Genomic DNA, 15,608 nt, shown 5'->3' with positions numbered 1-15,608 from the left:
TAATTCTTGAGGCAGAAGTTTTTCATGATCCCCATAAACCCTGAAAAAACATGCCTGCATTACTGTCTTGACCTGCTGAAATGTAGCTTAATATCTCAGGTCACCCTTAAAGGTCATGGTCATGGTAAACACATTGCAGCTATATGAACTGCTTCGTACCTTTGGGTTTCCCCCGCCTTCCTTGGCAGCATAGAGCATCTGCAGGGCAGACTCAGACAGGGTCTTGCTCTGGTCTAGGATGGTCATCTGCTGCTGGTGGTTGTGCAGCTTCGAGGCCAAGCCCATCGATGCCACAATGAGTGGGTCGAAGTACCTTGCCAGCTGGGTCACCTGCGAAAACGAGTGATGTAGAGTGATGAAGAACGATGTCTGAGGAAGGGTTGGATTAAGAGATATAAAACAACATTCTGTCTGTTTTCTTTCTAAATGAAGAGGGGATGAAGAGATATATGGTCAGAGCAGCACCTTGTGTCCGAGTTGGGCAGCTTCACCTCGGGCCGTTGTGGAGACGGGATCAATCAGATGCCCAATCTCCTGCACAGAAGATGTTAGCTGCTCCTGGAGTGCCTGGAGAGTGACAACGGCAGAGAATTTCAGTGTAAGTCACAACAGAAAGACTACAGATCCAATTAAGTTCTTTCTCTCGGACAAGATAGAGCTGATGGGGTACTTGAACTCACTTCCATGGAGATATCATCTCTGCAGGGCAATGTCTGCCCAACTGCAGCTAGGGAAGCTTGATCAATGTCCCGGATACACTTATTGATGTTATCAATGGAGTAATCACACTCCCTCTGTCCTGGTGCCTTGTCCCTAGCATCAGAAATGTTGAAAAATACATTCATTATTGTGCCATAAAAATAGAATAGAATTAACAATATAAATAATGGGGAAAAAAATACAATATTTAGACATTTTGAGAAATAGTTCTTTTCCAATTTTTCTGAAGAGTTAGATGACAAAATGTACTTAGCTGAGCTCAGCATACACACTAGAAGCAGAGGGACAGCTTAAAGGTTAAAAGAAACCTATAAAGCTCACTGAGTAACCTGCTATATCTTGTTTGTTTAATAAAATGTCAAATAAACAAGTTGTTGTTTTACAGGGATTTTAGCCGGGAGTGTTGTCTCCCGATGAGGTCACCAGGCAGCCATCTGATCTGGAGGATGATGATGAAGATAGAGGTGTGTGGGGAACTATCTTTGCTCAAATGTGTTGCAGATTCACCGCGGCTCATCTCACCACTGCTCTATAGTGTTCTCTAATCTATTACATGGCAGCGGGAATTTCAACAGATATTAACAACTACACACCAATGTATTGCTTAGCTGAGCAGATATCATAGGATAAGCCCTCTGGCTTCAGAAAAAAATGTCTTCCTCTAACTGAGCAAACATTATACACTTTGACTCAGGATAATCCTTCGTGGACAGAGAGGTGGCAGTTTGTGTGATTAATACCAACCTGATGGAGGTGATGAGACTCTTGATGGAGTCAGAGACTGTTCTGGAGTGGCCGGCCAGAATGGACCACGTGGGAGGATCTTTGGGGTTGAGGACCAGCGAGCGGGCTGTTTCTAAAAGGTAACTGGAGCTATCGAGCATGGAGCGGGCTGAACGCACAATAGGCTCCTGAGCGGCTGAGCCCTGTGGAAATGAAAAGATTAGGGCATGTGAAACAACAACCCAGGTAGCAGCTCAACAGAAAAGAGCTAGACACATTGGTATGACAGAGTTGTTAATATTCCTTGACTACCTTGAAAAGATCAAAGGGGCAATCAAAGAGAGGGATGAGATTAGAAAGACAGCTTTACACAGATGCAGGGAGAAACACCTTCAGTCTTTATGATCCGAGTCAAAGCCTCCCTCGACAATTAGATTAACAAGCTGAAGATTAGAGCAGCTGTGCTGCGAAAGAGTGCCGTTCAACACTGCCCTCCAACAGATTACAGCCATAAAGCTTTTAGAGGACTGTGCGGGAACTGCTCCGCTCAGATTGAAAAAGAAAAATCCATCTTTTCCACTCTTTTCTTGACAAGTTAAAATTGGACCTCAATCCAATTCCCCCCATGTTTGCTGTACAAACCTATATATATATATTTATTTCTATGTTGGCTCATATAAAAGTGTCTGTTGTGTCACAAACGTATTCAGGAAACCTCTCTAAGAGAAGCTTTAGGATCCTCTGTAGGACGTGTAGGAAAAAATGACTAATAGGATCTTTTAATTGCCATTCATTTTCACTCAGCTAACTAATGAGGAACTGTGGAAAGAATGAGAAAATTTTTTCTCAATAGGGCGTTACAAACAAACATCAAAATGGATGAATACCTCATAGCTGATTTGCGCTGGGATGCTCGCAAACTCAGGGTTGTTGGCAAAGGTTGACAAGTTTTCTACAGCCTCAAGGAGTGGGGTTGTAGCAACACGGCATCTGTTTCTGTTGTCTTCTGAAAAATCCCCATCTGAGGCCTGAAACAAGACAATGCAATATGAAGATTTGCTTATTTGAGTCATATTTTTACAAGCGGCCGAATTATACACACATTCACAGCTTCTCACGTGACGAAGAAATTCTGTAACAAATTTACACTCAACGTTTTGATCAGTTGGGGAGTTGACCTTGATGGTTTTGACAAGGTTGGCTGTGGTGTTGGCCACCTCTTTGGCTGACTGGACAAACTGTCTCCTCGCCACAGGGTTGGAGGTTTTAGAAGAAGCCAGGCGGCAGGCGTTACAGAGAGCTGAGGTGTGCTTGGCTACAATTGTTGCTGCAGACAAGATCTGACAAACAAAGAAACATCAACAAATAGGAAGCAGAGTATGAAATGAGTCATCCCGGTGAGGTGTCGAGATTAAATAATGTATGACATTCAGGTTTTTCAAACTTAATGAGCCACTTGATCACAGCCACTAGGGATCTACATAGTGCAGTCTCCACAAGGCAGGGAATGGTCCCGCCATGTTTTCAAGCCCCACATGGACCTTCTTACCTGTGAAGGACTACTAGCTGGGTCTACTAGGTTATAACAAGCCATCTGTATTGCCTGGTGGGCCTTTGCAAACTGGATGGGATCCACCAGCCCCTCGTGGCCTGACTGACTATTGGGATCAGACACACCTACAAGATAAGAGGCCTAAAGGGCAGAAAAACAGAGTTATATTCATGTATGAGTTTGTCACTAGACCAGTTCTTTATTGTCCTTCATGACTTGTTGTCACAGACATCTGCCACGCACAGTCAACAAGTAGATAAATACATGAATAGATCCCTACATAGATTTATATTATATATATTGTGCATACGCTTTGTTCAGAGGGAACACACGATCTGTCAGAGGGTGCCCTTTTCCAGACAAGGCAACTGCATGTTGTGTGTCCTGCTAAGGTTTAAATGCTGTTTAAAAATGGATTCCACCTGGTCAAGATGTTTGCATTTTTTTTTTCATGTGTTGTTTTAAAGACTGTAGAAACCTTAAAAAAATGCTCAACAATTTTTTTTCCTAACTGAAATGTAACGTGATTAATTCCAAGCAATAACCAAAAAACAAGTAAGTAATAGAAGGGATCAGACAAAAGCAGAAGCCCGGTAACTCAGAGTGAGTAGTTAGCCCCATGCTATGACCTCACCTGTCCTGCAGCCTCCGTGAGCCCACACAGAGCTTTGGACGCCACGCCAACGCTCTCCCCGAAGGCCACCACATCACCAGTCTTACAGTGCTGTGAAATACCAGCCATTGACTCTCCTAGGACCTGAGGCATGCAGAAAGAGAAAACATGTACAAATTAGATTATAAGCTGCCTATTAAGTGACATATCTCTGACAGTTTAAGTATATAGTCCACACAATTATTTTAAAAGCCTGTACCTTTGAATTCTCCATGACGCTCTCGATGCATTCAAAATAGGAGAGTTCGTTGACAGGCTCGTTGGGATTATCTAGGAGACCTCTGACAGCCTGTACACAGACAGAGATAGTAGGAACCGACACTACAATGGACACTCCTCACTTTTATCAACCACTTAATTTAGAGAAAGGAAACACTATAAATGGAATTCAAGCTGATTAAAACGTACTGCCTTGATAAATAATGATAATCAAGCTTTTAAAATGTACAGCCTTATTGACATTTTCAGTTACTTGAGTATAAGTGAATGTAGGCTACAGTATGCAAAACATTTCTGGTTCAACCAGTGTCACTAATGCACTTACGACAGTTATGATTTTAATGTCCATGTAAAGTTAACGACTCTATGAGAGTAATGATAACAGATGGAAGGAAAGGGTGAAAAATGCCTCCACTTTCCCTGATTAAAAGCATACAGGATGTACAGGCAACAGAAAACCAGCCAGAAGACAGGGAAAGTCTGTGTGTGGCACAGTGTATGTGAGGACGGTTACCTCCAACTCCCTCAGGGCGTTGTCACACTCCTTTTGTCCTGCTGCTTGCTGGGTGCAGAGCGTGATCAGCTGGTTAATACTCTCTGTCACTGCCCTGAAACACACAGGCAGCCACACAGGCTTTTTAGCCCTCACATCTGTCCCCTGCATGCACACACAGCCTGGCTTCCCTCAGACATGATGCTTTGAGCTCTTCTATTCAAGGATGGTACTGCTGGCCTCTCAGATGTGATTGGCTAAAACCGGAGTGCTGAGATTGTCTTGAGTTTGTGTTCAGCTTTGCTGAGCACAGACAGACCCTAGCCAAGGCTTCCATCTTCCTAATTAGATAGATAGAAGTCAGTCAGGCCCAAAGCCCTACTGGACCAGCCGTTGGCTTCTCACTACATACTTCCTCTAGCACTGCCTAACAACGACAGCTTGGGAGTGGCACAAAGATACAGCAGGCACGATTTTAGTGACATTTAAGTAACTTGCTAAAAACTAAAATCTGGACCAGGATTCATATTTTGGACTAAATGGCTCAGTTTAAGTGCAAACATGGAGAAAAGAGAATGTGCGATACATATCAGGTGCCATCTGCAGCTTATCGCACCTTGCTGCCACAGCTAGAAGATTCTTAGCGTTGGCTGCCCCTGGATCCACTGACAGAGACTTGGCAGCCAGCAGCAGCTTACTGGACGCCATGGAGATGTTCTTCAGATTACCAATGACTTGGATCTGGTCATCCTTGCTCTGCATAAGTAAGGAAAAAGAAACATACAGGTGATTTTGAAGATGGATTTTGAGTATTTACTGTATTGGCAACAGTTGTTAAACAAGTATTGTAAAGAATGTATTGAAGACTCTCTACCATCTCTATCCTGTTTCCTCACTCAGCTGAGCCTGATTAAAGCTGGGTGTCATGCTACATCAACTCCAATCCCAGACGATCTTTCCAAATTAATGAGCAAAATAACCAGAACAAGAACATCACAAGATCTCATTACATCTGACTATTATTGATTATTTTTAAAAGAGCAGGTTTAATTAACACATTACTTTAACAGCTTAAGAAATATAGTGACACAAAGCTATGAGCTTGGCAACTCAGCATTTAAGGTTTTTTGCATTTCTCCATCGGGGATTGAGCACTCCTTTCCGTGTGTAAAATACTGCTGACAGTGGATCACCATTGAACTGTTTCAATAGAGTGTGTGTGTGTGGGGGGGGAAGGGGGGGATGGGGGTGCATGATCATGAAACCTACTTGGGTGTGTCCTGCCATCTCAATGCCAGCATCCAGGAACTCATCAAAGTCTTGGCTGAACTTCCCTGAGGCCGTTGCCAGCTGGCTGCTCGATCCACGAGAGGAGTGGACGACCTCGCCTGCAGAGTGGTTGAGTTCAGCTGCTGTGTGGTTCAGATCACTCTGGGCCTCCTGGAATGCCTTACTGCAGGGAGGGAGCTTCAAAGACAAGACAAGCATCAATTCGGGGACATTGCAGAAGTCAGAGTCAAAGTCAGATGGAAATAACCTGTTCAGTGATAGGGTGGTATATTAGTGCAAATCCACTGAATGACAAGAAAAGGTGAGATGGGACTCACAATGTCCACCAGCAGTTTCTTGCTGGCCTCCCCAATGCTTCGGAGGGCCATGTCAACATCTTTCTGGCCTGGCAGGCAATTCACACAATTATTCAGGGAGTGCGACACTGCTTTGGCCACCTGAAACACAGCACAGCGCTCTGTCAATGGACTGCCATTCGTCATTCTAACAATGTGATGCACAATATAAAGTCCCTGAGCAAAGCTATAAGGGGAAAAACATCTCAAATGTAAATTGAGCTCACAGTAATCCCTGTCACTAATTTATGCTGCTGTCACAGATATCAGCCAAACAATATGTTTATCCCCTGAAGGGCTGCAGGAGAATGATCAGTCTTACTCTGGCACTCCTGAGAGAGGAATACCAGGCAGGAGAGAAAATAGCATCGCTTAGAGTGGATGATTGTTATGGAAAATACTTTTTTTTTTAAATCAGCGGTGGAGAGAGAGAGGAACAATATGATTGCTACATGAATATCATACATATTACTGGGAGCTATATTACCTGTGCCAGTCTCTGCTGACTCTCAGCGTCTCCTGGATGAACCAGGGCCTGATGGGCTTCATGGATCAGCATGGCCGAGCCCTCCATGACACACTGGGCTGAGTCTAGCATCGCAGCTGCTGCCTGAGGCTCCTTGGTGCTGGCTGACACACCTCTGGCTGCTTGAGCCAATGTCCTTAAGGCCTGTGCTGTTTCTCTGGCAGCCACACCTGTGAACAACCATATTGAAATGACATTCTAAGATGGGAGAAATATCATGAAGCAAACCAAATCAGTATAATAACAGTATCAGTAAATACTAGAAAGTGAAGATACAGCCTGACTCCATCCTATGCATAACATGTAACATATGTGTAATATTCAACAGATATACAGGAAATATAGTGTTATGCAGTGGCAGTAAGTAACAATGCTTCTGTACAAATCGAAATTGACATTTTACTAAACATTCATTTCGATCTCATTAGTTTTACTTTGCATCAGTTTAAGCAATGCAAACTGAGTGGTATGTGCATTTTCTGTCTTTACTGTAATTGTAATTGCATTGAGCAAATCAGCTGGCAGGGGCTAGCCGTACCACACTGAGAACAAACTATGATGCTGAAATGGCCTCATTGTTTGAATACGAGTTAATATAATAAATATGGCTCCACAAGGGAGGTGCCCTTAACTTATTATAAACAGAGCCGAGAACAAAAGCATCAAATTGCATCAAATTGCATTAACCAGCCAAGTGGAGCCATTTGCTGAAGGAATGTTAAATCTAGTGAAAATAAGATTAATGAGTAGTGAGCAGCACCGTGGGCCACAGCATGAAGTGCTAGGGGGAGTGTTCATTGTTAGACATTCTTTTCTCTATCCGTCTTTATCTCTCCTCCCCTGAGATCCTCAATTGGGCCAGAATTGACGGTAAAAAAGCCAAACCATGCTGAATTCAAAGGGCTCAGTTTAAGGCAATAGCGATGGCACAAATAAAGGAGTCATAATTGTTCCTGCCTGCTTTATCCTCACAGTCCCACTTGGCACAATTTAGGGAAACAGTTTTTTAATTTTTTTTAATTAAAATGTAAAGCCAGCAATCCCCATATATTTATTATATCCATTCTGGCAATGTAAATACTTTAGACAGCTACTTAAGCTCCTGAGACCTGCTTTCTGTGTACGTAGAATGCATTCTCTTACCTGTATAATGTTCATTTCCCTGTGCAGCACATGTCAGCAACTGGGCCATGGAAGAGCCCACAGCCTTAGACGTACTTCCTAAATCCTGAGCACATTTCTCCAGCTGTGGGAGCAAAATAGCCGACAAATAAACAATTTGATTCATAGTTGTGATCTCCTCATTGTGTAAGTATGTCAATTGAACTTATAAGCAGATGTTTCTACTGTTATGTACCGACCGACTCCCCAGGAAGAGGTTTGAGTTGGCCATCAATGACGGACATCTTTGCATCCTGAAGCTCACTCTTCAGTGTCTGTACAGTTTTGAGGGCTGAATCGATCTCCAGTGGACCACAGGCGTCATGGGCCTTTAAACGACACACACACACACACGCACACGCACACGCATACGCATTATGCAGTGCAGACAGGATGCCAGCCTATATGCTGTGCTTGGTATCTCTAAATGAGATCAAAGAACTGGGCTTACCTAAGTGCAGCCTTATAACAAACAATGGATAGCAACACATTTCCTGCAGTGAGATAACTCCTGCTTTCTGTAACAGCGTTAAATACCTTCAGGGTTGCCGTCCTGAGCTCGGCAAGGCAGGTAGCCAAGTTTTTGGCACACTGTCCCAGTTGCATAGCAGCAGCCTGATCAGCCACTGTGGGAACTGCTGACTTTGCAGACGTCACCATCTTACTGCCAGGCTGAGCCATGGTGACAGAAAAACAACAACACTTCATAAGCACTAAACACTTTTTATTTGTACGTGTGTATCTGATGACAGAGAGTTGGACTGTAGCTGACTGTGTCATGATCAAAGGCCTCACCTGTAAGAAGGTCTGGCTGGCCATGATGAGGGTTAGCTGGGCACCAAGCTCCTCGGGCTGAGCCTGGCTGCTCCTCATCCCCTGCACCAACTGGGGAATGCTATCTGCTACTGCCTGCATTGAAACATACCAATAATGTATGTATCATCATGATGATTGAAAGAGCTGCATATAATATTTTTTTTAAATACACCAGTAACAAGAGCTCATGATCATACCTTGCAGCTGTGTACTAGCTGTTGGTGTGAGATGGTATTTTTGTTGGAAGCAGCAGCATTTTGGGCAGCTGCAATGGTCTGAGTGGCTGCAGCCGCTGCCTGCTTAGCGGCTATCTGTTCAGATGATACAAATGGAAATCATTTTAGCTGAAGTAAGAAAGTGGCGCCTGGCCGACAGTAACATTCATTTTAACAGTGCGCAATCTCTATTTCATTGGATGTTCAACATTTCTTTCCCCTTGCAATGCTTCCAAAATTAAAGCACTAAAAACACATTGCTTATCTCACATTTATTCATAGACACAAGACTAGCTTTGGACTGATGACAAGATTGAAAACAAAGGGAGAAGACATTCCTTGTTTAGTCGATGAGGAGGCACGGATGATAAAAGAGAGCCAGAATACATGAAATCATTATACTGACAAGACGGAACTGCATGTGGACCTGACATGCTAGGTAGGAGTAGCATTTTCTACCCAAAGCATGTGCACATCTGCACAGCAGCTGGATGATAGTCTGTCAGGAGACAACAGGTAGGTTTAATGGGGTTTTAAGGGGTGACTGTGCTAATTGTTACACGCCCACTTGCAAATTAATGACACTTTAGGCTCGTCAATGGGTCACATGTTTCCTTGATGGAGGCGACCATTGGCACCATTACTGTGACCATCTGATTCAAGGAGGCTGACTGAGATGTTTGTCTGATAGCAGCCCTGGGTTATGCATAGTTTATGTGCCTAGGAAATTGAACATTGGGTGTGCTGGGGGAGAGGGGGTATACTAATGGGATTTCTAGCTCATTGCGACGGGAAAAGAGAGTAATAATGATACAGACAAATATACTGAATGGGCCACATTTGTACAGGGATTTTAATTATCGGTATTGGCATATGTTTCCTTTAGCATAATGTATAAACTCTCCATTTATTTCTAATATCTTTATACTAAAGAGATGACAAATGATATTTATGTGACATCTTTGTTGCTATGGAGAAACAAGGACCAGTGTTGTGTTTGAATCAAGGTCAAACATCACATAGATGAGAATACGTCGACTCTGAAGACTCACCTCCAGCCTGTTGACCAGTTTTTTCTTTATCGCGTTCTGAGCGGCAGCATTAGTGGCTACGCGAAGCCCTTCAGCTGCCTCTCGAAGCCTCTGCTGCTGGTCCTCATTCTCTGGGTAAGCAGCCGCCCCCTAAGAGCACATAAACACATGGCAATGACACATTCAATGCAGCATATAACAATAGCTATTCAGACCTCAGCAATGAGTTTAACAACTATGGTTACAATCATTGTGCAATAGATACAAATGAGCATTTAGCTCCGTCTGCTTCTGGCAGTTTCCAAGGAAACCGTCAGTGCCAGATTCCCACTTCCTCTTTGATAATGGCAGTGATATAATTATTAATGAGACACAGATCAAAAACATCTAATGTGCCAGAGGCAGCGTTTCGATTATCTGGGTATTTCACACTGATAGCATCCTGCTCTACAGTGCCAGGGGCTTATTAAGAGCCATGGATTCTGGACCCTTTTATTTTGAATGTGAAATGATGCTGGTAGCTAAAGAAGTGCATACAATAATGCCAAAATGTGTATTCTATCAAATGAAAGCAAGTCAGCTCAGTACATATTTGCATGCATTCAGTATATGGCTAAACTAATTATCAACTCTTCTGTATTAGGTATAAAGCACTAATCAAACAACAGAAAAGGTAACACTGTCTTGGCAGAAAGCAAATACATTAGATTTTTAAGTTACGGTATTTATGTAAATGACATACTAGTTAAACACTGTTACCTTAGCTGCCTCCACCATCCGAGCTGTGGCATCAGCCAAAAGTTTGGCTGCAGCCAGCAATTTCTTGGAGTTATCAACATCAACTTCTGCCTCTGCATCAGATCTCATGGCATTGACCAAGTCAGAGGTGGCCTGGGCTAACACCCTAGCCTGACGCACCATCTCACCTGTTCACACACACACAGTAAAGAAGTACATAAGGGCATACACAGCTAGGATAGCAGCAGAAATACAAGCCCATATATTACAGATGAAATTCAGCTTTTGCTGGATACTTAATTTGATGTTTTTCAATGAGGTCTGTTTGTTGTAGATTTGTATCCATTCGGAGTGCCAGAACTTTTTGAAAGTAATGTTTACTGACTAATCAGGCGACATGAATACAAATATTAAGATACACCATATGCATGTAATTGATGCAAAACTATGCACGGTGTAATATAACCAGAGATATTAAAAGAGACTTTTTTAGAGACATTTTAAGAAGAAACGGCTTTCCCATCCGACGGCTCAGGAAGGGAAAGCAGGGTCTACCCCAGGCTGTTCTCAGCAGGGGGGGGGGAACTGCTGACCCGGACTGGGGACATCGTCGGGCGGTGGAAAGAGCACTTTGAGGAACTCCTAAACCCGGCCAACATGTCCCCCGGAGAGGGGGCAGCGCCGGAAGACTTTGGGGTGGATTCACCCATATCCCTGGCAGAGGTCGCTAAGGTAGTCAAAAAGCTCCCTGGTGGCAAGGCGCCAGGGGTGGATGAGATCCGCCCTGAGATGCTGAAAGCGCTGGACATTGTTGGGCTGTCTTGGTTGACACGCCTTTTCAGTGTCGCATGGGGGTCGGGAACAGTGCCCATGCACTGGCAGACCGGGGTGGTGGTTCCCATCTTCAAGAAGGGGGACCGGAGAGTGTGCTCGAACTATCGTGGTATCACACTGCTCAGCCTCCCGGGAAAATCTTATGCCAGGGTGCTGGAGAGGAGGCTCCGACCGCTTGTCGAACCTCAGATTCAAGACGAACAGTGCGGATTCCGTCCCGGTCGTGGAACAGTGGACCAGCTCTTTACCCTCGCAAGATTACTGGAGGGGTCCTGGGAGTTTGCCCAGCCAGTTTACATGTGCTTTGTAGACCTGGAGAAGGCTTTCGAACGGGTCCCATCCGGTCTCTGTACGCCTGCAGTAGGAGCTGTGTTCGTCTCCTCGGTAGTAAGTCAGACACGTTCCCGGTGGGTGTTGGCCTCCGCCAGGGCTGCCGTTTATCACCGGTCCTGTTCGTGACCTTCATGGACAGGATATCTAGGCGCAGCCAGGGGGCGGAGAGGATCCGGTTCGGGAGTCTCGGGATCGCCTCTCTGCTGTTCGCGGAAGATGTGGTCCTGTTTGCCTCCTCGGACCGTGACCTCCAGCATTCACTGGGGCGTTTTGCAGCCGAATGCGAAGCGGCAGGGATGAGAGTTAGCACCTCCAAATCTGAGGCCATGGTGCTCTGCCGGAAACCGGCGGATTGCTCCCTCCAGGTGGGGGCAAACTGCCTACCCCAAGCGAAGGAGTTCAAGTATCTCGGGGTCTTGTTCACGAGTGAGGGTAAGGTGGAGCGGGAGATCGACAGGCGGATCGGTGCGGCTGCAGCAGTAAAACAGGCGCTGTACCGGTCTGTCTTGGTGAAGAGGGAGCTGAGCCGGAAGGCAAAGCTCTCCATTTACTGGTCGGTCTACGTTCCAACCCTCACCTATGGTCACAAACTCTGGGTCGTGACTGAAAGAACGAGATCTCGGATACAAGCGGCCGAAATGAGCTTCCTCCGTAGGGTGGCCGGGCTCAGCCTTAGAGATAGGGTAAGGAGCTCGGACATCAGGGGGGAGCTTGGAGTCGAGTCGCTGCTCCTTCCTGTCGAAAGGAGTCAGCTGAGGTGGTTCGGGCATCTAGTCAGGATGCCTCCTGGACGCCTCCCATTAGAGGTTTTCCGGGCACGTCCAACTGATAGGAGGCCCCGGGGAAGACCGAGGACACGCTGGAGGGATTATATCTCCCTGCTGGCCTTGGAACGCCTCGGGATCCCCCAGAATGAGCTGGAAAGTGTTGCGGGTGAGAGGGAGGCCTGGGTCGGCCTGCTGAACCTGCTGCCACCGCGACCCGACCCCGGATAAGCGGGTGATAATGGATGGATGGATGGATGGGTATGATGGATTGTCTTGACAAATGAATAATATCTTATGGTTTATATTATCATGTCGCCAAACCCTGCATCACTAAAAAAGTGTCTGAGTCTTGCTGAGTCATAATTACAGCTTGATTAACTTCTATAAGTAGCTGAATGCGAGTCATCCTCTTTCACACAAATCAGAGTCTTTGCAATATGTAATATCTCCCCACACATCTGCTATAAAAAGCTGCGTTTCCTCCAGCTCGAAATAACTCACCCAGAGAAATCTGTGAAAGAAAAGACATTTAGGTCCAAAGGCTTTGGCAATCAACCAATACCTTATCTGTAGAATAGACTCATCACTCTCACCATAATTATTCTATATTTTTCTTGTTGGTTTATAGAAAGTTTGTTCCTCCAAAAATGCCCTTCCTCATGTGTTTCCTTTTAAGTTTCAAAGCCTCCCTGATGCTGATTGAGACCAGATTGAGAGCCTTGTAGTGGTTTTGGATGACAGGTTTCTTACAACCCGTTGAGAATTGGCTGGGTTTGGAATTTCTCTAGCTTCATGGCTCGAACCATAACAAATAGCCTGAGCTTTGACAACGTTTCACAGGATTTTAGATCACTTAACATGAACACAAATGCGGACAATATCTCAAGCCCTCTTCTGCACCCAAAACACATGACAACAGCCAATTGAAAGCAGGTAAGCCCACCCATTAAAGATCACCCGATTTCTTTGTTTTCTTTTTTTACTGTAAATCCTTGTGAGTAAACTGAAGAGTCAAACAACTTTACGATTAAGTATTTTCAACTGGACGTGACCAACAACATTCTCTCGCCTTGAGTACTTGTATTTGTATTTACCAGCATCGCCCATGGAAGTAAAAATGTTTTCTGTCACATTCATGATTGTGTCTGTGGCCTGGTCGTAACGTCCAATGGGCTCTCCACAGCTGGCGTAGTGGCGGACGTGCTGCAGCAGGTCGCTGAGGGCCTGGCTCACCACACCGGCTGCTGCCCCGACTTGCTTCAGCAGCTCGCCGTCGTCGCTGGCCGAGCGGCAAGCCTTGACGCAGGTTTCCACAGAGCGGTCCACCAGCTTTCCGGCCTCGACAAGCTGCTCCTGACACACTGGGGAGCTGATGGTTGGGCTCACCACCTGCACCATACACAGTCATTAGCAAGAACGGAGGATAATCAAAAGCGTTGAAGACCATTATGATATGAGACAGACTATATCAAGGTAAGGTACAAGAATTCAGGCCTTTAGAAAATGAAAAGGTACATTGCTATCCAGTTATGTTATATTCCTTCTGATAAATAAGTCACCTATTTTGTTGAAGATAGGGCATAAATACTGTACATGTTGAATTTGATCAAATCTTCATAGTAAACTGTAACAAAGCTGCAATGGCCAGTGTCGTAAACCTGCTTTGATGATGTCCTGCCTTTTGGTATGTCCTTCACCTACTTGGCTACAAAGAATAACAATAATAATAAGTTTTAGATCAGTACCTTGGTGCAGGCAACCAGCTGAGAGGTGGACAGGGCACACTGAGTGGCAGCTGCGATCACCCGGTTCTGCAATATGGTGTCCTCGGCCACCTGGGCCACATTCTTGGCCTTCAGGACTAACATAGCAGCTGCATTGGCCACTGCTTTGGCCAGATTCATCAGGGTGTCCTGCAAGGTATTAATCAATGTCCTTCACTGAAACACACATCTGCGATCGATACATGCGAGTGAAGGGACCAGGGGAGTGCATTTTTGTGAAATTGTGCAAATATTGGCCATCTAATGCAAAAAGAATAACAGTAGTGTAACAGTAAAAAATACCTTAAGCAAGAGGCAGATAGTGAGTAAGCATTTTAGAAGTTAAATAATAAATTAAATCTGTTGTACAGCAAAGCAATTTGGTCACAAGTGGTATGAAGGCCATGTGAAGGCAAAAGCTTTGTATGTGGCAGGTGAATGAATTTCACTGTAAAAGAAAATAATCTCCCTCTGACACTTTGTTATACAATTCACATAAAGTAACAGTCTAATAATAAAGTCTGAGGCGATTACTTGAGTGTGTATTGACAATTTTGTGGGGGCCTGAGATTATGTGTGTGTCTTCCTGTTTGGCCGGCAGTGTCATAGGAACAGTGAGTGGGTGGCGTCCAACCTGGAAATTCTCGTCGGTCTCGCCCTCCCCCATGTGACGGAGCAGGTCCCCGCTGGCCTGTCCGATGCTTCCTGCCGCAGTCAGCACCGTCTGTCTGGGCTGTGAGAGAATGACATCACCACATCCATTACTCTGGCCTGGCCCGTTCTCAAACAGGCCTACATGAATTATCTAAAACAGACTTCTGGATCAAAAATCATCCTAGAATACCTTAATCATCACTGGGACACTGATGAAAATCAAAACATGCAATTCAACACCGTTTGTGGTTTTGTGGCTACCAGGATTACAGTGAAGTCCGAGTACAATCATCAGCGGGCGTCTCACCTCAGCGGCTGCAGGCTCAACAGAGCTGAGCAGATCCGACACAGCTCCTGCCAGCATCCTGGCAGCACCCATGAGCTTGTGTCCACTGCCGACCTCATCGTCCATTAATGCCGCAAGCAGCTTGACACCCTTGGACATTTCCGTGAGGTTGGAGGAGATGGTGGTGATGGCGCAGCCCACCGCTGTGTAGTCGGTTTCTGTGGGCTCACCTGTGAAAGTTGGAGCGCCATCTTTACAAACTACACATCTGCTGTGCTGCTGCTGCTGCCACTTTGATTTAGCTCATCCATGTGGCAGCGTGCGTGCAATATTCAATAACACACACATCAGTGTCAGTGTCATAATTAGTGCCTATTTGAGATGGTTCCACAGTGATGAGCACGTTGATGAAGCAAGTGGCCGTGAAGAGGACAAAAATGTATATTAGCAAGTGGAGGGTGTATAAGTGCAACCAAACA

General features: G+C 45.1%; 1 protein-coding gene across 1 annotated transcript in view; it reads right to left on the bottom strand.

Moving 5' to 3' along the window:
- The window catches only part of tln2b (talin 2b), a 74,501-nt gene that overhangs the window by 17,543 nt on the left and 41,350 nt on the right, over nt 1-15,608 (bottom strand). Inside the window, exons 16-40 of the mRNA XM_034534112.1 lie at nt 15,151-15,359; nt 14,824-14,922; nt 14,172-14,339; nt 13,521-13,815; nt 10,514-10,680; nt 9,776-9,904; nt 8,706-8,819; nt 8,488-8,601; nt 8,230-8,364; nt 7,893-8,021; nt 7,675-7,777; nt 6,493-6,701; nt 5,988-6,107; nt 5,650-5,847; nt 4,997-5,136; nt 4,402-4,495; nt 3,868-3,957; nt 3,630-3,752; nt 2,993-3,136; nt 2,622-2,783; nt 2,331-2,471; nt 1,465-1,646; nt 681-813; nt 466-567; nt 160-330 (exon numbers count right to left, since the gene is read on the bottom strand). Coding sequence (XP_034390003.1) covers nt 160-330; nt 466-567; nt 681-813; nt 1,465-1,646; nt 2,331-2,471; nt 2,622-2,783; nt 2,993-3,136; nt 3,630-3,752; nt 3,868-3,957; nt 4,402-4,495; nt 4,997-5,136; nt 5,650-5,847; nt 5,988-6,107; nt 6,493-6,701; nt 7,675-7,777; nt 7,893-8,021; nt 8,230-8,364; nt 8,488-8,601; nt 8,706-8,819; nt 9,776-9,904; nt 10,514-10,680; nt 13,521-13,815; nt 14,172-14,339; nt 14,824-14,922; nt 15,151-15,359 — 3,671 coding nt within the window. The remainder of the gene's footprint in view (nt 1-159; nt 331-465; nt 568-680; nt 814-1,464; nt 1,647-2,330; nt 2,472-2,621; nt 2,784-2,992; nt 3,137-3,629; nt 3,753-3,867; nt 3,958-4,401; nt 4,496-4,996; nt 5,137-5,649; nt 5,848-5,987; nt 6,108-6,492; nt 6,702-7,674; nt 7,778-7,892; nt 8,022-8,229; nt 8,365-8,487; nt 8,602-8,705; nt 8,820-9,775; nt 9,905-10,513; nt 10,681-13,520; nt 13,816-14,171; nt 14,340-14,823; nt 14,923-15,150; nt 15,360-15,608) is intronic.

This window comes from Cyclopterus lumpus, chromosome 6 (genome assembly GCF_009769545.1).
Source record: "Cyclopterus lumpus isolate fCycLum1 chromosome 6, fCycLum1.pri, whole genome shotgun sequence".
Lineage (NCBI taxonomy): Eukaryota > Metazoa > Chordata > Actinopteri > Perciformes > Cyclopteridae > Cyclopterus > Cyclopterus lumpus.
The sequence above is the reverse complement of the archived record's forward strand: the minus strand, read 5'-3'. Positions and strand labels throughout refer to the sequence as shown.